The 22,534-nt window shown below is 44.3% G+C and overlaps 1 protein-coding gene across 1 annotated transcript; it reads left to right on the forward strand.

Annotated features, from left to right (window-relative positions):
• The first annotated feature begins 4,138 nt into the window (after positions 1 to 4,138).
• LOC127625446 (coiled-coil domain-containing protein 92-like) lies at positions 4,139 to 21,153 on the forward strand. Its single transcript, XM_052100744.1, has 5 exons — positions 4,139 to 4,295; positions 5,661 to 5,823; positions 19,075 to 19,122; positions 19,226 to 19,572; positions 19,832 to 21,153. Exons 2-5 carry the CDS (start codon positions 5,694 to 5,696, stop codon positions 20,150 to 20,152), a joined length of 846 nt encoding a protein of 281 aa, XP_051956704.1. The 5' UTR covers positions 4,139 to 4,295; positions 5,661 to 5,693; the 3' UTR covers positions 20,153 to 21,153.
• The last annotated feature ends 1,381 nt before the right edge of the window (positions 21,154 to 22,534 follow it).

Here is a 22,534-nt window from a genome sequence, read left to right on the forward strand (position 1 = left end):
CTCAAATAAGGATAAATGGTTATTAAGGCATTGTCAACAGACACCATAAAGTAAATTTTCACTGTATTGATCATTTATTTCACATTCTGTCATTCTTCTCACCAATCTGTCTCATGTATATATATATATGTGTTAGATTCGATTTATGTTTAGAATAGCAATAAAGTTAGTCTGTATTCAAAGATGATTTGACTGCGGTATATTTTGATAAATAATCTCAACCCTGTTTCTAAAAGATTTTGCTTCAAATCTGTACCTAAACACATGTGACATCATTTTCAATAAGCCATGAGAATAATATTACGCCAATAAGTGAATTAATCATACTTTCCTTATTAAAGCTAATTCCTTACAGTAGAAATTGTGAGCAGATACAACGAGACGTTGTATTACAATTTTAATGGTGGATCATTTTATTTAGACAATTAATCTAGTTATTTGTCATTTATCTAATTTATAATGGTTGTTGATTGCGACTAATTCCATTATATATGTCATTACATAATAATGTAGAATAAGGACAGTTTAATTTAGTTCATAGCTCACATATTTTGAGACCCTATATTCTCTTAGATATGATGGTGTGAGAATGAGGGCACTTTAACGGTCCCCTTCTAAATTCAGCATAGTAAAATATCCTACAGTCGCTATGCCAATACTGAGCAGAACGTAATCTTCAATACAATCTGGTAAGCATCATGGCTTACAAAAATCCATATTAAATTTTATTAATTTACATGAAGAAATGTGTTGTATGTCAAAACATTCAAATACACTGTTCTATCCTAAACAAAATATCTTTCATTTTTGTCCTTTCATTTTGTTCAAAACTTAACCTGACACATAAAAGTAATCACAAACAAATGTTTCCAATCCCAATCAGCTCTATTTAGGTCATTTTGGAAGCTACAAATACTCAGTTTGTGTGATCAGTTAATAATAAATAAAAAAATTCCAGTTTGCATCTGCTGGAGTCAGTTCTATTTACGATTCGTGATAATCCAACTGTTTTGTAGACCGTTTTCACTCTGTTTGGGCTTTATCCACATGCTGCATCAACAACTTTTCTTACAAGCAGGGCTCTTTGTCTTCAGAGGTCAAACACTTTGTTGGCCAGAACTGACCTTGCTTAGTGTAAGGATTGCCCTGGCAACAACCAGGGGTCACTATGTATGTTTATGTTTCACTTCATGTCTTTCATTTGATTATGGGTTTTGTAGTTCTTTTCCTTGTTTTTGTACATTGGTTCTTATGTTAATTTGTCCCAGGTGTTCCTTGTTTGCTCATTAGTCTTGGTGTATTTAATCCCTGTGTTTTCCTCTGTTCATTGTTCTGTTTCTCCAGTCTGCAATGTAGCTTTTTGTTGAAGTTTAGCGCTTTCTCTAGTGTTCTGTGGCTCTGCCCCTTGCGGCTCCTCTTCCTGGGCCTCCTGTGGCTCCACCTCCTTCGGCTCCGCCTCCTGGAACTCCATTCCCTGAGACTCAGTTCCCTAAGACTCCTTTAGCTCTGCTGTCTGAGCTTCCTCCTCCTGATCTTCCCAGGAACTATTTTTGTTTTTATGTGTTAAAGAGCTTCAGGAGACGCTCCTTAGTTGGGGGTCTCTGTAAGGTTTACCCTGCCGTCGCTATATTTGTTTGTTGTTCACTTCTTGTCTTTCATTTGATTATAGGTGTGGTGAGCAGGGTGGAGCCGAGTGGCTTCTTGGCAGAGCAAGGCCGGGAAGATAAGTGGCAAATTACATCAGAGATGCGTGAAACTGTGATTTGAGCTGAAAAGCCAATAGAGTTTATGTGTAGTGTTAAGCTGAAAAGCAAACATTTTGTGTACTGCTGAAAAGCAGCCTTATTGTGTACAACTGAAAAGTCCAACCATATATGTCTACATGTTTTTTCAAGCTGACTCCAGCATCCCCCTTTCCACAAACTGTTACATTGGTGCCGAAGCCCATGAAAGAGGAGGGATGTGGCATCGTAGAGTCCTTGCCACTACCATCCACCCCAAACGGGCAGCCGCGGCCATCCGCCAGGGGACAGAGGAGTTGCTACTGGATGCAGAAGAACGATCGCCGTTAGCGAGAAGAGAAAGCCGCTTGGAGTGGTAGGACCAGTGCCAAGGGCACTGCACCCACTGGTTCCCTACTGGCCACTAAAACACGGCATGGTCAGAAGAACGGCAATGACTGCCTGGAGTGGTAGAGCCACTGCCAGGGGTGGAGGAGTTCCATAACAGCCGTCGAAATGCAGAGGGGCGTACCGTCCGCCAGGGGTCGGAGGACTGGCTCCGGTCCGCCCGGGGAGGAGTGACTGTTTTACGCCAGAGGGTGGAGGAGTGAATGGGGACCTGGCGACAGTGTGTCTGGGAACTGGCGAATAAGATTTCCTCTCTCTCCTCTCTCTCTCTCTCTGCCACCCCTCACAGTTGGACACCGGATCCTCTCTATTGCCTCTCTTTCTTGCTGTCCCATCAAAACATTTCTCCTTTCCCATCAAGATGTAGCATACAACCAGGGTTCAATACCGCAATGTTTTGGGTCAATTAAAAATGCACATTTCATAATTGTTGTTGTTGGGTCATTCATACAATTGATTGGCATTTCTGCTTTGAAAACTTTGAAAAATAATTTATACTTTAACAAGTATCTTCACGATTCATCCTCACAGAGACATGTTAAAGATTGTATTAGTCATACTGGTCAAGCTAAATGACAAAAAAAAATCTGATTTCCATCCAGTTACAGTAAATGGGCAGTGTCAGGGTGGAAAATAACAGGGTGTACAATAACAGGGTGGATATTCAGTCAATAAATTAGCCATTACATGGATGGTAATTGATATCTAGCAAACATATTTGTAAACATATTGATGTTTTTATTTCTGTTAACATAAATATATTGAAATTTTGAAATTATATTAATTTCCCATTTATCTTCCCATAACCAGGGTTGGGAGGGTTACTTTTGAAATGTATTCCACTACAAATTACAGAATACATGCTGTAAAATGTCATTTGTAACGTATTCCATTAGATTACTCAAGGTCAGTAACGTATTCTAAATAATTTGGATTACTTCTTCAGCACTGACTTTTTCACTTGTTTTGACAATAAAAACTGCAAGTACAGTGACAAAATACATATTTAAAAAATTAATTCTCTGAAAAACGAAATATCTTATGTAGTGTTGTTTCTAAAACAAGATAAATCTAACTGATCTTGTTTTAAGTATTTTTAGATATTTTTACAGGAAAACGATACAAAAATTATTATCAAGAATATGACTTTTGCCCTAATATCAAAGGTCTTACTAGAAAAATGAAATGATAATCCAACGTCAATTTTCTTGATAACAAAATATGATTGTGCCGGTATCATGTGCATGTAAAATGGCTAGAAATAGCATTTTAGCTTAGTGTAGAGCTGACAATTTGCACAAGGTTGATTTCTATTTCTTCTGAACATGGTGGGCATGTTATGCTTGACCATATATATATATATATAGTTATCCTTGCAAGTGCCTCAATTGCTTAAATATGTACAGGAATTTCAAAATCATAAATAATATGTAAAAACAACAACAACAACAACAACAGGGTCATTCCTAATTAGGTGACATTTAAATCCCCAGTACAAGTGTGTATTGTTTAATTTCACCCGATTACAATTTTAATAGGCTTTTTAAAAAGAATATAGACTGTTCATAATGTTATACAATTCTGTTGGCTTAAAAGTAAAATAATTTAATTATATATAATTTAAATAATTTTCAACTATTGCACTTCGTCATTTCGTCATGTCCCCAAATCTACACGTCTATAATATATATATATATATATCTGAGTGTACCAAAATTGAGTGAAATAACATTCACGGTATATGCATAGACTTATGTTTATATTTAGAGATGTAGAAGGTAGAGGTTCTTCCAAAAATAGAAAAGTTATGATAAGACATCCACAAGGGAGCACGGTGTCGATATCTGTTCCTGAAATCTCAACACGCAAATATGAATTCACAACTGAAAATGTTATTGGCTACAATTTGCACGATCGCAGTCTCTACACATATAAAATCAAATTTGTTCCAGTTGTTAGACGACATTGAGCACATCCTGCTGTGTCCTCGAGGTGTAGATTAAAACAGAATGTCATCATTATCACTTTAGTTCACTTCATTGGCTAAGTGATTCAGATTTGGGCGACATGGCAGATGGTAACCTCGTTTCCTATATTGACGGGCTGTTTTGGTGGTGATGATCTGCACTGGAAGTGTCCTGCATCTTTCATCTGTTCAGTCTAATCGTAAGTAGGCTAACATTGACCGTGTATGGTATGAATCATGTAGTGACATCGGCACGTTGCATGTCATTGAGATTATTGACTTTAGAAAAGGCTCCATAAAATCTTAACGGCGCATTGATTTCAAAGCATCGGAATGACGGGAGTGTGTATGCTTGTTTCTTCTCCAGTGTCACCAAAATTACAACATATTGAAGAATAAGTAATCGTTAAAATTTTAATTCTAAGCATGTTCAGTTGACAATGCATGCAATGAAGAGCGTCACATTCATGTAATCGTCGACAGTTTATATATTTATATATTTAATGTCTCAAGGTGAATTAGCTCTGCTTATGTTGAAATCGGGGTGATGTTAAACGGCTCCGCTATTCATTAAAATGCCGAGTTGTTGACATTGTCATGAGACTTGTGTGATTACAAATATAGACAAACGTTGTAAAGATTGCCAATATTTGTTCTCCTCAAAGACGATAGATTGCGATGCATTACAAAAGGCTGCCGTCCTTACGCAATTCCTGTTTCAGAATCTCCCGGCTGTACCGGTGACATAATGCTCACTTTTACTTTTTACAGGCAAACATTTTCCCTACAGACTCCCATTTTTAAGATACCTTTGTTGTAACGTGGTGGTTACTATAGGGTACTATGCAATATTTGTATTGCTACATCTACCCAGATAGTACACATATTCCCCTGAGATGTATGTTTTAGATCTTTAGATCTGGAAAGCATCACAATCCAATAAATATCTAAGCATCTTAAAAAGATCAGATTTATGAACATTCTAAATCATAAACATCTCAAAGATATCTGCTGAATGTCTATTAGACATCTGAGAGGAAACGGATACAATACGTCTAATAGGTGTTTTGTAGATGAGCAAACAGTAGCCTATAATAGATGTCTTCCAGATCTAAACACACACATCTAATAGACATCTGGGAGATGTACAGTATGTGTGCTATAAGGGTACCCAGATGAAACACATTTGTCTCTGAGATGTCTGTTGCAGACCTTTTCATCTGGTAAATCACCCATACATCTATTCAATGTGTTTGTTTACATCTGGTAGATGTATTTTTTAGATCTGCATTGATCAGATGTCTCTGCGATGTTTATGATTTATAATGTTTGTAAATCTGATCATTTTAAAATGTTTATCAGATGTTAATTCAAATGCAATGCTTTCCAGATGAAACACTCTTAAACAGACATCTTGAAGATGTATGTGTGCTGTCTGGACTAATTTTTAAGCCTGCTTTAATGGAAAATAATATGCCTTTGACTTTAAATGAATACATCAGCCTAAGTAATGAAAGTGTGTTTATCTTGTATTGACATTCCAATATCACTCTAATTGAAACCAGGTTCTGGAGCCTGCAAACATCTGAGATCTTTCCATGGATAGATCCACAGTTGCCCAAAAGGTGGAGAGTGTGGAGCGTAATGTATCATTCTTGCAGCAGGAACACAGGATCCTCCTGACTGGTCTACGCCTGGAGATACACAACTTGAAGAAACGATGCAATGGTCTGTTGATGCTTGGATATTACAAATGTGTTTCTCATTTTGAGTATTTGAACTCAAAATTAAGATATTAGGATCAATAAATTCACTGAAAAACCATCTTTGCCAACCACTCTTTATTAACTTAATACTTTCAGTTTTAAAGTCTCCTTGATTGTTGTTAAGAATTCATTAGATAATAAATATGGATAAATTTTAATTCCTGTAATCCTGGAATTGAATATAACTTTACACAGACAATTCTCTCTCACTGTGAAATTGTAAGGATTTGTTCAACCTTTCTAAATTGGGCAAATTCGTATGATATCTTACGCCCGCACTCATATGAATTCGTACAACCTTCACTATAGCCAGGGACGTCACTGGACATAATTTTCATCTAATATGTGACAATTACTTCCTTCTGTCACACATAACAGCTTCCTGTCATGTTTACACACTCTACTGATTGGTTAGGTTTAGATAAGTGGTTTGGGTAAGGGCTTAATATTAATAAGCATGCCCTTGACACTTCGAACGTGGAAGTACAACCGAATTCATACGAATTCATACAAACGAAATCATACGAATTAACCAATTCATAAAATATGAATGAATTTTCATGAGATCGGGTTAATAAAATTAGTATCCAATTTTATCACATAAAAGCATGTTAACCTGTTGATACTTACCCCCTTTTTGAGCACAAACCATGAAAATGGCATACCTGGACTTAAATGATGTTGTAGTATCTTTTGAAAGAAGACACTTTGGGCCTTTATTTCCCAAGTCAGAATATATATGTTGTCATTGTTTAAAGTTAGAGAAGCTGAAGTTTATAGTAATGGACATATTTTGTGCTGAACATGTTTTTATAATCTAAAAAAACAATAATAAAAGTACCAAGACAACCCAGAAATACAATGTTCTCAAAGCCACAAGTCTAAAGAATTTATATTTCAAATTTGCTGATGATCTAACCAAAAATTCCTGCAAGCTTTTTTCTCTGTAAAATCGCTGGCGGGTGTACAGAGTAAATCTAAGTTTCCGCCTTTCAAGACGACACAAAATCTGACTGCACTGCTTGGCTATTCTGAATACTACATGTCATTTTTAAAAATAGACTTTGGAGACAGGCTCATTTTGTTTACGGGACTCTAATATATATACAGTTTTACAACATGAATGCTGCTCAGATTGCATAGTTTGTTGAAGAACGATGACGAAGGGTAAATCTTTCAGGCGAGATCTCACGTAAACAATGTAGAATATATCAATATTACTCAGATTTATCACTTTTATGTACAAAAAGTGCTATTGGATGTTTTTCAATGAACACTTGTCATGGCCAATTGACCCAAGTGTGGCGAATTGGATTCATCTTGCGATCGCGTTTTCAAAACAAAGGTATGAAGTCCCGTTTAGATATTGCATGTTTTCATTTGTACTCCTGGCACAAATAACTAAATTGCTGTTTCTGGAGCATTGCTATCGTGAAACAGATCAGATATAAATGTTGAACCTTTAGACCTTTTAAAAGATGGATATTTTGTTAACATTAATTACATTTATAGACGGTAAATTATATATTAAATGTAAGCAGATTGGTGTCACCACTGCATGCGGGCGATTGTGTATCATCATGTATAATGTTTAAGTCTTGTGACTATACTTTTTAAACATTGTGTGTTTTAGTGCATATGGACTGGCCCCATTCACATCCATTTCAAAAACCTTAATGTAGCAGCAATTTTTGCTTTTGTTTATTTCTTGTTTTACTTTTTTTTAACAAGGTCTTGTTCAAATAATGTTTTCTGGTAATCAACATTATGCCACAAATGTTGAATGAACCTACCTTGTACTAACCCAGGAACACTTGGGAACAATCAAGTAAGGCACAATGAGCAAAAACAATACACTGTAAAAAAAAAAGAAAAAATAATAATTTAAATAACAGTAAATCCATGACAGAACAGGGTGCCAAATGTTGACCATGAACTGAAATAATAGTTTTAAACCATGAAGTGAATTAACATGTTTAGACTGCAAAATAAAATAGATGTGTAACGCAGCTCAGTGGAAAGGAGGAGGCGAGAACCGGCTTGACAATATAACTTAATATTCTTTCTTGTAACAGTGTATTACCCCCCCAAAAAACACTGTCAAATTTAAACGAGAGGGAAAAGGCCAACGTGGAGCGGCAGTGAGAGAGAGAGAGAGGAGAGAAGGGGCTCCTAAAGGCCAATGACCAATGACAGCCGCGCCTCTCCGGGCGGATTGGAGACCGTCCTCCAGCCCCTGGCGGGCAGAACGCCCCGCCACATTCTCGAGGAACAGAAGGGGTCTCCCCCACCCCTGGCAGAGGTTCTCCCATTCCAGGCGGTCGGCAGTGAGTCCCTCCCCGCTCGCGGTCGGCGGTCTCAGACCCCGCCGCGTTTCAGCGGCTGGTAGGGGACTCCTCCGCCCATGGCAGCAGCCCTGACTGCTCCAGGCGGTCGGTTAGGAGCCCCTTCTCCCCTCGTGGTCAGTGGCCATTCCTCCGCTTCCTGGCGGCCGGGCTCCTCGTCCCCCGGCAGATGGCCACGGCTGCTCCGTTGGGGTGGACGGTAGTGGCGAGAACTCTACTACGGCTTATCCCTCCTCCTTCCCAGATTTCGGCACAAGTGTAACGCAGCTCAGTGGAAAGGAGGAGGCGAGAACCAGCTTGACAATATAAATAATAGTGTGAGGTCTCTCTGGAGATGAACAGGTCCACCTGAGCCTTGCCGAATTGTTCCCAAATCAGCTGGACCGACTGGGGGTGAAGCCTCCACTCTCCACTTGGTGCGTGCCGTGGCGCCATGCTACTTTTGGGACTTGAGTCTGTAGCCAGTGCTGAAGCGGTCTCATATGCATCAACCCCAGTGGCGCGACCGCCGCGGAGGATGCCATATGCCCCAGGAGCTTCTGGAAAAGTTTTATAGGGACCGTTGTGCCTGGCCTGAAGGTGGTGAGGCATTTCAGAACTGACTGCAAGCTCTCGTTTGTGAGGTGGGCGCTGACATTGAGACTGAGTTTAACTCCATGCCGAGAAAAGAGATGCTCTAAACCGGAGCGAGCTTGCTCTTTGCCCAGTTGACCTGAAGCCCTAAACGGCTGAGGTGCCTGAGCACCTGGTCCCTGTGGGCGCATAGTAACTCTCGGGAGTGGGCCAGGATGAGCCAGTCATCGAGGTAGTTGAGTATGCGAATGCTGGCTTCTCGGAGCGGGGCAAGGGCTGCATCTGCAACCTTAATAAAGACGCTGGGGACAGGGACATGCCGAAGGGTAGGACCTTGTACTGATTCGCCTGGCCGTCAAACGCGAAATGTAGAAAGGGTCGATGTCGAGGCAGTATTGAGACGTGGAAGTACACGTCCTTCAGGTCTACCGCTGCAAACCAATCTAGATGCCGGACGCAAGTTAAAATATGTTTCTGCGTGAGCATTTTGAAAGGGAGTTTGTGTAAGTCCCGGTTGAAAACTTGCAAGTCCAAGATCGGTCGTAAGCCACCGCCTTTCATGGGTACGATGAAGTAAGGGCTGTAGAGACCCTTCTTCATCTCGGTTGGAGGGACAGGCTCTATCGCATCTTTGCGCAAAAGGGTCGCAATTTCCGCGCGCAGAGACTTGGCATGTTCTCCATGTACTGCGGAAAAGCAGACGCCCGCAAGGTGGGGGGCCTGGCAAACTGAATTGTGTAACTGAGTCAGATGGTCCTGGCCAGCCAGCGAGATGGGTTGGGAAGTGAAAGCCACGCATCCAAGCTCCATGCTAGGGGCACTAAAGGGACGATTATTTTTGACGTACCCGGCGGGGCTTTGCAGTGGGGCAGAACAGGTAGTACGGCGTCGGGAGGCAAAAGTGCGTCCAGGGGACTGTCTTGGTCTGGCGGCAGAGTCATTTGCGGGCCAGGTGACACAGAGACAAAGGAAATTGCTCTTTTATTGAGAATGTGGGTACCGCAGCCCAGGAGGGGTGCGGCAATGGAAATAAATTCAAATAAGGATTCTCCTCCTGGCCCTCCACCAGGGGACTGAGTGGTCTGCTTACCAGCTCCGGAGCGAACATCTCGCCTTCCGGGTCCTCGAGGGGGTCCGTTAGACGGAGGGCGTGTGCTTCCTGCGGGGTGTTCGACGCTGGGGCTGAGAGCTGGGCCCGGGTTGAGGCGGAGCACGTTTTCTAGCCGCAGGAGGACGCCCTCTGCGAGCAGACAGGGCTTGGCCCATGGCGGCAGGGTTGCGGCGGGGCAGGATGTGTGAAATGGCCTCCGTCTGCTTTTTAAAAGCGGAGAACTGCTGGTCGAAGTCCTCGACAGTGTTGCCGAAGATGCCGTACTGGGAGACAGGGGTGACGAGGGGTGTCGGTGTCCGTCTCGTGCATCTCGACCAAGTTCAGCCACAGATGACGTTCCTGAACCACAAGTGTGGCCATCGCCTGCCCGAGTGACTGCGCTGTGGCCTTCGTGGCCCTGAGGGTGAGGTCGGTCGCTGAGCGCAGTTCCTGCAGCGCGTCGGGATCAGGACTACCCTCATGCAGATCTTTAAGTGCCTTGGCCTGGTGGACTTGCAGGAGGGCCATGGCATTCAGGGCGGAAGGGGCCTGTCCGGTGGCGCTGTAGGCTTTGGCGGTCAATGATGACGTCGTCCTACAGGCCTTGGAGGGGAGCACAGGGCGACCCCGCCAGGTGGTGGAATCGACCCGTGGGCCGCTCCGCCATCGAGGGTAGTGAGAGCGGATGAGCGAGGGGCTTTGAGACGAGCAGAGAGGGGTGCTCTCCATGCAGTCGTCAGCTCATCATGCACCTCCGGGAAAAAGCCACGGGGGGGGGCGTGGCTGTGAGCGGTGCGCAAGACCTAGGAACCAATCATCCAGCCGCGACGGCTGTGGGGAGGACGGAGGGTTGGCGGCAGCCCAGACGAGTCATCCGTGTCAGATGCAGCGGCAAGCTCATCCAGCTCGGGGGGCTCAAGAGGATATGTAGGCTAGCTGTGAGGCGAGCCACTGTTGCCTCGAGCCCGGATGGAAGTCAATGAGCGTGCCGGGGACGGGAACTGTGCCCGCTGCCATCCCCGGATCGCCTCCATCGCCAGCCGCGCCGTCCTCAATCCCGTGGGAGGAAGGAACGACGCAAAGTTGCCATAGTCATGTTCTCGCAGTGAGAACATGAACCATCCACAAACACTGCCTCGGTGTGATTGCAGCACAGACACACGAGACAGCGCCTGTGGCTGTCTGAAGCACAGAGCACTCTACCACATCCAGGAACTACACAGGGGCGGAAGGGCATCTTTATAAAGACGCGTCCTTAAAAGGACGTTCAACGCCGCTGTGTATTGCTCTTTTAGAGGAAAATACTCTTTTAGAGAATATCACTCTTTTAACTCTTTTAAGTTTGCGCTATCGAAGCGCCCATGATGAGCGCCGTAGATCCAACAGCAGATCGGCCAGAGCAGAGCCATATAGAGAGAGAGTTGCGACAACTCCATTGACTCGAATGGAACGTTTTTTTTACAGCAATGGCGGCTCGTGGAGCCTCTCAATAGTTCCCGGAAGTAGCAGCAAACACATGCTGTAGAGATGCAGCAGAACAAACTGTTTGCGACGCACTTTTAAAAGGTGAGACCTTAAAGAATAATATTATCTTATTCTGTATATTATCAGTACATCTAAATAAAAATAACTTGTAAATTAAAACCTTATAGTTGAGTATTACTCATTAAATTAGGAGATAAGGGATGTTTTCGGATAACTAACAGATAAGGCAAGGATTGGAGCTGGATAAAGTTAGTAACGAACACCCTATTAATTGTAAAATCTGTTCTCTTGATTCAGTTTCATCCATCGTTTTAAAAAAAAGTAATATCAGTAATATATTATTACAATTTAAAATAACTGTTTTCTATTTTAATGTATTTTAAAATGTAATTTACTCCTGTGATGCCAAGCTGAATTTTCAGCCTCATTACTTTTGAACGGCAGTTTATATACGAGTATGCTTAAGTTGTTTTAAAGCTGAATATATTGTGTATATGAATAAGTATTGTAAGAATTATACATTAGATATATAATATTTATAATACATAAATAATTATATTACTATATATAGAATTGTAAGAATTGTAAACAATAAGCTTCATTTCACAAGTTTACATTTACGTAACTGCTGCTAATAGTTAATAGTTCATTGACCCATTGTGCGGTGCGAGCTGGAAATCACCTGTCACCAGCCTGTCTCTGTACTATCTGAAAAGTCATAAATATGACATTAGTTACCATGAGATTAGTGAAAACAATGAACATGAGGTAACATAAAAAGGCAACAGAAACCCTAGCCTGAAACAAGTTGAGGCAAATAACGTTAAGCGAACACTAATCCTCAAATATTAGCTGATTTGATATTTAAAAAAACAACATCGCTGTAACAACATATTCATGCTGCATATATATGTCGGTGTGTTACATAAATATATAAAATAAATGCATTTATTGACTACTAATTACCAGAAATCGCAGTTCTGTCACTCTATCTAACAGTTTGAAATGCCTGCCAAAGCACTTCCTGGAACTATCTGAAGTCTACGTGAATCACGTGACGATCAAGCATTTAGAACTTCCGTTGTCGCAACTCTCTCTCTATATGGCTCTGGGCCAGAGGTAAGAGTGTGTGTGACTCGCAGCTCGCTGCATGCAAGACCATTGGCTCCGAAGAAAATTTCTGAATGAAACAGACACATTTCCCTGCCTTTATACCCATATGTCTGGGGGCGGGACATGCAAATTCTGTACGCCAACTTCTCATTGGCCTTTTTTCATAGATCAGAGGTATATTCGGCGCTCAAGAGAGACCCCTAGTGTTGCTTCTTTAACACTACGTCGAAATGAGCGACAGACGGGGAACTCCAACATTACAGAAACTCTAACATAACAGAACATTAGATACTTACAATTCTCCCCCTTTATTCATCTTGCACCAAAACACATAAAATTGCTCTTAATTTGTAACATTTACTCTACCCATCAAGTGTCATGCAAAGCATGCTGGGGAGGAAATCCACGGTAAAATAGGGTTAATTTCACTACCGTTTATATTGTTAAATGTAAAAAAAAATTATATATGAGCCTTCTGTAACTACAAATATCTGTTTTTCACTTTATCTGCATTTTATTTTTCGATATTTTTTTATCTGTATTGTTAAACACTGTAACTACATAAGGCCACATGATGACTTAAAGTTCATCAAGAGTGACCTTGCCAGGAGTAATAATTAAATTAATACAAAGTGTAGAGACTACACTATATATAATATAGCATAGACCACCCCAATGTACATAACTGACATAAAAAAATAAGAAGAAATATGTCTATTTCCATAAAATATAATGAAATGTGAAGGCTCACTCAGGGACTTCTGGGAATGCCCAATTATTGTTTTTCGCAATAATTTTAAAACGATCTTAAAAGTACATGTAATCTCTTGTTAGACATACATTTTTACTATTAATTATATGGTACTTTTACATCTAAAAAAAAGTTTATACAATATTTTACTGTTAACTTACATGTATTGTATTATTAAATATATTATGATTTTTTTTACTCTATATATTCATGTAACCTGTTAACCAATTCGTGTTTTTTTTTTACTTAGCATTTTTGCATTCTTTTTCTGTTAAATTATGGACATTATTTACAGTTTCCCTTCTGTCGCTCTCTCCACGTTGTGTCGGAGAAGCGACACTAGAGGTCTCTCTTGAGCGCCGAATATGCCTCTGATCCATTGAATAAGGCCAATGAGAAGTTGGCAGTCAGTATTTGCATACCCCGCCCCCGGACATACGGGTATAAAGGCGAGGCAAATACTAGAGTCTATTCAGAAATTTTCATCGGAGCCGATGGTTGTACATGCTGTTCGCAGTGAAACACACCCGTTCCTGTATTCCTCTGACGCTACTGCATGCTGTTGGATTGAGGGTGCATTACAGCGGCGATTCTTCTCCTTGCACGGCAGTGCATATTGCCCCTGGGCGCTTCGACAGCGCAGTATAAAAAACTCAGACGAGTTTTAAAAGAGTAATTTTCTTTAAATGAGTGATTTTCTTTAAAAGAGCAATTTTCTCTAAAAGAGCAAAATACACAGCGGCGTTGAACATCCTTTTCAGGACGCGTCTTTGTAAAGATGACTTTCCGCCCCTGTGTAGTTCCTGGATGCGGTAGAGTGCTCTCCGCTTCAGACGGCCACAGGCGCTGTCTCGTGTGTCTGGGTAGTGATCACACCGAGGCTGCGTTTGTGGATGGTTCATGTTCTCACTGCGAGAACATGACCATGACAACGTTGCGGTCGCGGCTCGCTTTCAACCGGAAGCAAGCCACTCCAGCCGCACCTCGCATTGCTCCTTCTTCCCACGGGATTGAGGACGGTGCGAGTGGCGCTGGAAGCGATTTGGGGATGGCAGCGGGCGCCCCCCTCGGACTACCCGTCCCCCAGCATGCTCGTTGACTCCCGTCCGTGCTCGAGGCAACAGCAGCTCGCCTCACAGTCAGCTTGCCTATCCTCTAGAGCTAGAAGTGGATGAGCTCGCCGCTGCATCGGAGAGCGCGGCGTCTGATGCGGATGACTCCCTTGGGCTGCCGCCTTCGGGCCAGCATGCCCAAGCCGAGGCTGACGCTCAGATGTCCGACATGCTTTCCCGGGCCGCCGCCAGCGTGGGTTTGGACTGGCACCCCCCGTCCTCCCCACAGCCATCACGGTTGGATGACTGGTTCCTAGGGTCCGGGCGCCGCTCACAGTCACGCCCCGGTTCCGTTTTTCCCGGAAGTGCACGATGAGCTGACGTTGCTGTGGAGGGCACCGTTCACCACACGACATCACAAAGCCACACGCTCATCCGCTCTCGCTACCCTCGACGGTGGAGCGGCCCACGGGTACACGGCGATCCCCCGGTGGATAGGGCTGTTGCGCTCCATCTATGCCCCGGAAACCCTACCACCTGGCGCGGTCGCCCTGTACTCCCTTCCAAGGCCTGTAGGACAACATCCTCGCTGACAGCGAAGGCCTACAGCGCTGCCGGAACTGCCGCTTCCGCCCTGCACGCCATGGCCCTCCTGCAAGTCCACCAGGCCAAGGCGCTCAAAGAACTGCACGTGGGTAGCTCTGATCCCGACGTGCTGCAGAAACTGCGCTCAGCGACCGACCTCGCCCTCAGAGCCACGAAGGTCACGGCGCAGTCACTCGGGCAGGCGATGGCCACCCTCGTGGTCCAGGAACGACACCAATGGCTGAACCTGGTCGAGATGCGTGAGACCGACAAGCTTCGCTTTCTCGACGCCCCAGTCTCCCAGTTCGGTCTCTTCAGCGACACCGTCGAGGACTTCACCCAGCAGTTCTCCGCGGTGAAGAAACAGACGGAGGCGATATCACATATCCTGCCCCGCCGCAAACCTGCCGCCCCGGGCCCTGCCCCGTCTGCTCGCCGAGGGCATCCCCCTGCGAGGAAACGACAAGCTGCTCCACCTCAACCCGGGCCCAGCTCTCAGCCCACGCGTCGAGCACCCCGCAGGAAGTAGACGCCCCCCATCTCACGGACCCCCTCGAGGACCCGGAAGGCTCACAGGCGCTCCTGAGATGGACGACCCAGAGCCCAAGATGTTAGCTCCGGAGATGGTAAGACCACTCCGTCCCCCGGTGGAGGGCCAGGAGGACAATTTTCCTTTAAAAACTTTTCTTTTGCTGCTCCCCTTAACCGGGGCAGCGGTACCCAAATTCTCAATAAAAGAGCTATTTCCTTTGTCTCTGGGTCATCTGGCCCGCAAATGCCATTCTCACGGCACTCTGCCCCCAGATCTCAACAGTCCCGGCACGCTGGACGCGGCCTCAGGCCTGCCTGCAGCCCCACGACTGTCCCCCGGCCGGCCGGTTCTGACGAGTCCAGAGGACGCCACTACAGGACCTCCTCCTCAGTCACCAACCCGCCCCCTGCCGGATGTGCGGAGCAAGGTAAGTGCTTTGAGTTTTTTTCTCAGCACCAGAGCCTCGGGATGCAGCCGCGCCTCCTGACGGCGTATTACCTGCTCCACACCGCTGCGAAGCCCTACCGGGTTTGTCAAAAATAACCATCCCCTTGGTGCCCCTAGCACGGAGATTGGATGCGTGGCTTTCACTTCCCAACCCGTCTCGCTGCCTGGCCCGGACCATCTGACTCGGTTACGCAATTCAGTTTGCCAGGCCCCTGCCCCCCTTCACGGGCATCCGCTTTACCGCAGTGCATGGCCAACATGCCAAATTCCTGCGCATGGAGATCGCTACTCTTCTACTCAAAGACGCGATAGAGCCTGTCCCTCCAACTGAAATGAAGAAGGGTTTCTACAGCCCTTACTTCATTGTACCCAAGAAAGGCGGTGGCTTACGACCAATATTGGACCTGCGAGTTTTCAATCGAGCGCTGCTCAAACTCCTGTTCAAAATGCTCACGCACAAATGCATCTTGACAAGCGTCCAACACCTAGATTGGTTCGCAGCGGTAGACCTGAAGGATGCGTACTTCCACGTCTCAATCTTGCCGCGACACTGACCTTTTCTACGGTTCGCGTTCGACGGCCAGGCGTTCCAGTACAAAGTCCTCCCCTTCGGCATGTCTCTGTCCCCTCGCGTCTTCACGAAAGTCGAAGAGGCAGCTCTTGCCCCGCTCCGAGAAGCCGGCAACCGCATACTCAACTACCTCGACGACTGGCTCATATTGGCCAACTCCCGAGAGTTACTATGCGCTCACAGAGACCAGGTGCTCAGGCACCTCAGCCGCTTGGGGCTTCAGGTCAACCGAGAAAAGAGCAAGCTCACCCCGGTCCAGAGCATCTCCTTTCTCGGCATGGAGTTAGACTCAGTCTCAATGTCCGCACGTCTCACCAATGAGCGTGCGCAGTCGGTGCTGAAATGCCTCGCCAAATTCAGGCCAGGCACAACAGTCCCTTTAAAACTCCCTGGCTCCTGGGGCATATAGCATCTTCTGCCGCGACCTCGCTGCTGGGGTTGATGCGTATGAGACCGATTCAGCACTGGCTTCAGACTCGAGTCCCGAGACGAGCATGGCGCCACGGCACGCACCGTGTGACGATCACCCATGCCTGCCGAAAAACACTACAACCCTGGACAGACCTCTGCTTTCTACGGGCAGGAGTGCCCCTGCAGCAGGTGTCCCGACACGTCCTGGTCACTACCGACACCTCTGGATTGGGTTGGGGCGCCATGTGCAAAGGGCACACAGCCGCAGGCCGTTGGAGAGGGGCCCCGCTGCGCTGGCATATCAATTGCCTAGAGTTGTTGACTGTCTTCTTTGCCCTGCGGCAGTTTCTCCCGTTAATTCGAGACAAACACGTCCTAATCAGGTCAGACAGCACCACTGCGGTAGCGCACATAAATCACCAAGGCGGCGTACGCTCCCGCCACATGTCACGACTCCGGTCGCTGCGTGCCACTCACATCCCCGGCAAGCTCAATGTGGTAGCGGACGCACTGTCACGACAGAGCTTACCCAGTGGAGAGTGGAGGCTTCACCCCCAGTCGGTCCAGCTGATTTGGGAACAGTTCGGCAGAGCCCAGGTAGACCTGCTTGCCTCCCGAGAGACCTCCCACTGCCCGCTCTGGTACGGCCGAACAGAGGCTCCCCTTGGGACAGACGCGCTGGTGCACAGCTGGCCCGCAGGGCTACGCAAGTATGCTTTTTCCCCAGTGAGCCTTCTTGCACAGGTGCTGTGCAAGGTCAGGGAGGACGAGGAACAAGTCACACTAGTGGCTCCCTACTGGCCCAACCGGGCCTGGTTCTCGGACCTCGTGCTCCTCGTGACAGCCCCTCCCTGGCGAATTCCCCTGAGGAAGGACCTTCTTTCTCAGGGGCAGGGCACGCTCTGGCATCCGCATCCAGACCTCTGGAAACTCCACGTCTGGTCCCTGGATGGGACGCGGAAGATCTAGCCAGTCTACCACCTACCGTCGTAGACACGATCAACCAAGCCAGAGCCCCTTCTACCAGGCAGCTTTACACCCTCGCTGAGGCTGGATCTGCCACCGCGCCACTTCCACGTGTCGCCTAAGAACACATGTGACGTATTCACCACCATACCGCCCCAGTTGGGCAGGGGTGGTCTCCGTGGGTCTTCCCCCCCCCCCTGAAAATATGGGAAATTGGGTAAGACCCCCTTCCCTCAGTGCGTGTAATGGCCCCGGCTGTCTATTGCTCTATGCAAGAAACATAGAGAGAAAAGAGGCCCAGCCAGGCTTGGCCGGTTCCCAGGTTGGCAAGCGTCGCCTTGTTCCCCTGCCTAGGGTAACCAAAAGGATCCCGACGACTTTTCTGGGGCATTGGGGAAGGGTACGTGCCCTGGCACAGCTGGTCGTTTAGCACGTAACAAATACCTGCCCGCTCCTTTGTCAGCAGAACACGTACACGGCTCAGCGCATGGCGGATTTAAATTGGACCCCTAGTGTCGCTTCTCCGACACAACGTGGAGAGAGCGACAGACAGGGAACGTCTAGGTTACGGATGTAACCTCCGTTCCCTGATGGAGGGAACGAGACATTGTGTCTTTCCGGCCACGTCGCTGAGCCGAACCGCTGTAGTGGCCAGAACCAAATTGGTTCCTCAGAAAAATCCTGAATGAACTCTAGTATTTGCCTCGCCTTTATACCCGTATGTCCGGGGGCGGGGTATGCAAATACTGACTGCCAACTTCTCATTGGCCTTTTTTCAATGGATCAGAGGCATATTCGGCGCTCAAGAGAGACCCCTAGTGTCGCTTCTCCGACACAACGTCTAGTTCCCTCCATCAGGGAACGGAGGTTACATCCGTAACCTAGACGTTATCCCATGGATTAAGTAAACTTAATTTAGTTTGCTTTCATTTTAATGAAGTAAACTGAACAAGCAGCAAAAAAGTTTACTAAACTCCAGATCAATTTTGACACTCAAAATTATTTTTTGAGTTTCTTCATTATTATGAGTACAGCATGTCACAAATGTAGTGTCAAATAAAGTTCACAACATAACTTTATAAGTAAATAATTTTTTTTAATGAGCAATATTTGTTGAAAATGTAAATCTGGTGTGAATTAATGTATTTTTATGGGAATTTAACACTTTTTTTTTATTATTTCAAATTAAAGTAAAAAAAACTTCAAAATCAAAGCCATAAAAGACAGCAAACAGAAAGCTCATACGATAACGATACCCAATAACGTTACACTGTGTTTGTATGTCTCTGCAGAGCTGAGTTGTGATCTGAGTGGAAAGCCACCAGTTAGAAGAAGAGAAGGTGATTTCAGTTTCCAGAACATGAAGTTTATTCATTCCCTGTACTCAAAGACAAGCAAAAGACACACATACAGTGTAAATTTCTCATCTACATGTTATTACAGATGTCGAGCTAGAGGAAGAATTGCTGCAGGCAAAATTATTGGAGACAGAGCAGCGTCTGGCAGAGCAAGACAGTGCACTGGTGGAGCTACGGACAGAGTTAAGGAAAAAGGGGGCACTAGCGAGTGCACTTCAGGTTCGTCTTAGAGACGAGGAGCGGCGATTCCTGGAGGAGCTGAAGCGTCGCAGTCATAAGATTACGATACTGAGTCGTGACCTCCGCAAGCAGACTGATGTGGCCGCTCAAACCTCCTTCCAACTGCATTCTGCACACGTTCGTCTCTACCACCAGACAGAGGACTATGAAGAAAAGGAGGAAAAAGAGGAGGAGGAAGAAGGAGCCATGCAGGTAAGATACATTAAGGACACATACATCTCCAAGAGTGTCCTATCTGGAATTCAAGTTCTAAACAGACTGTACAGATCTGATGAACATTAAAAAGTGCTGATTCACCTATAGTTAATTCTAAATTAAAATGAACTTCATTTTAAGATCCGACAGGGGAAATGGCATAGCTTGCTGGATCTACTCAAGAACAACACTTTTCACACCATATACCTTTATAATTTGACTCATGAATTAGTCTCCTCCTTTTACCTATTCACAGGAATCAGATTGGACTGCAAACTACCCATGGGCATCTCCAGTAGCAGCGGAAAGCACACAACAAAGCTGTGCTTTAGAAAGAAAGTGGAGATCGGAGAGAGTGAGAGAATGCATGCCCCGTGAAAGGGTGCTTGGACCCGAGGAGCCTCGCCCCATGCCTGACCCCTCCCTCTTCCTTTACCCTTTCAGACATAGGCTCCTCCCTTTGCACAAGTCAATTGGAGGCCGCTGGCGAGAAGGTGGCCTTTCAGAGACTCGGATAGGTAGATTCAGGGACCGACCACTGAGGGAGGATATTGGACCAGAGAGTACAGAATTATGAGCTAATATCAAGGCTGGTTGTTTTGGAAAATCTTGCCTACAAAAGACTGATCAGCCACATATTCATTTTGTAGTCTGTCATGAGTCCATATTGAAATGTTGAATAGGGGCTTTGTGATAACCCAGTTCTGTGAAGTGGGATTCATGCTATTGCACTGAATCTCTCCTTCATTAAGTCTAAACAAGTAAATATTGTTAAAATCAAAGGCAGATACTTCGTGAAGTAAGGGAGTATAGGCATTCTTAAGCATTTAATAAAAGAGTTCCTGATATTTTATGTATCACGCCCCTTTTCAAAACTCATCTATGTTGTTGAATCCATTATGCTCTATAATGAAGAGCATTCACTTGCCATTGAGTAATTATTTGTGTAAATAAAGTAAATTATTGTGATCTCATTGGATACACTCTGATTGACAAGCGAGGACAGGTGAGGTAAACAGGTTTATCATATTACTTTTTGTTTTCTCTGTAGCTGACAGCAAAGAGCTATATGCTGAACTGAAGATGGAGATATGAAGTGTAATTTTTAAAATTTTGGTTATTTTTCCATAATGTTGTTCTGTTAATGTCAATCTCTTTTAAGTGTTCTAGAAAAAATTGTTAGTTAGACCTATAGTATTAATTAAAATATGCTTTTGAAAGTTTAAATTATTCCTCACATAGGGAAATACACTTGAAACTTTCTTAAAATCTTCATGAAAATATCTATAATATTAGCATGTCATACAGCGTTAATATTGTATGATTAAGTTTGCCTATGTTATCGAGCAAAGCATCCAAAGTGTGCAAACAAAGTTCTTTGATGTCTTTATTTTGATTCGTATAAGTAAAGATTGTTTCTTCAGAATTATAATATTACTTATTCTGGTAACACTTTACAATAAGGTTCCATTCTGTACAGTCATTCGGTTGCTATTGCAAAACCCTGACAAGACAGGGTCTTGTCACCCTGAAGGGGTTTATTTTACTATAACAACCGGCAGACTTTACATAATCCTGCTTATTACACTAGCTATTAACCTAATAAATAAATACATAGACATAAAATATTGATTTGCGTTGATATTATGTAAGAGAAAAATAAATTGCTGAACCACTGAAATCCACCTCTGGTTTGCGTCGAAGTTCTGTTGGTATTTATTTATTCTGACTGCTCCTTATACATCTTATTACAAAACTACGTGCCAAATAAATAAATGCATATGAAACATTGATTTGAGTTGAAATTATTTTATTAGCTTACTTGAAGAGATTGCCCAGTCATCCAAGGAGAATAAAATATGGCTGGCAAATACCCAGAAGAATGGTCCAATACATGGATGTGCAGTTGTTACTGAGAAATATCAGACCTCTAGATGGCACCATTGATTAATCCAAATTTATTATTCCAGAGAGTTGTGCAATAATATGAGATTATGCATTAGACTTTATGAAATAACAATTATCTAGATTTTTTACAGCATTTATTATTAATCTTTACTCATTTTAGTTAACCTAAAAAAAATAACTGCTCATTGTTAACTCACGTTAGTTTATAGTGCATTAACTTATGTTAAAAGATACAACGTTTGATTAAAAAAAAACTATTAGGCTAGTATATGCTCAAATGAACATTAACTGTAAAAATATTTTAAATTGTTAGTTCATTGATAACAAATGGAAACTTATTGTAAACTGTTACTCTTATTACATAAATAATTCATATTAAATGAATAATAATAACCAAATACGCGACGACGCGTATTGGCATTCGAACAGAATGGTCATTTCTGCGCATGTGCATGGAGCAAAAGCGAAATTCTAACAGCATAAGGGGCCGTTCACGCCGAACTCGTGTTTTCGCTACAAAGCTAGTTCCGCGAATGGAGCAGAATGCAGGTGACGTATTTTTAACAGTCGAAGGAAGTTATTTTTTAATTGAAGCTTCTAAACAACATGAAGCACCCGCGTAACCGTCAAACACGCCCGTAAAACTTGTGTTACATAGAACGACGCAAAAACAATTCTGTGTGAACGGCCCCTTTCAGCCTGCACGGGGTAAGGCAAGTAAATACGGTGAGCGATAAACTTTAAACAACGAGGACGCTTTGGCTTGTTCAAGAGCTTCCTTTATTATTCTTAAGGTGCTGTTGTTTTTCCACTACTTTCCAGCTGGAGCTTTTCAGAGCAGCGTGTTCGCGTTCCGCCGGTACTGCAGCATCTGCCCTAGCAACTGCTGTGGTCCCAGTAAGAGCCAGCAGCTGATTTACCTGACGTGACACGACACACTGCTTTTCTCATACTCGAAAAAAAAATGCACTTGAAAAGCTCATAAAAAACGCCGTGAATGTAGAAGACATCTGAATGTAAGCTGATTTACAGTAGCGGATAAAGTGACGTC

This window comes from Xyrauchen texanus, chromosome 31, assembly GCF_025860055.1.
Source record: "Xyrauchen texanus isolate HMW12.3.18 chromosome 31, RBS_HiC_50CHRs, whole genome shotgun sequence".
Taxonomy (NCBI): Eukaryota; Metazoa; Chordata; class Actinopteri; order Cypriniformes; family Catostomidae; genus Xyrauchen; species Xyrauchen texanus.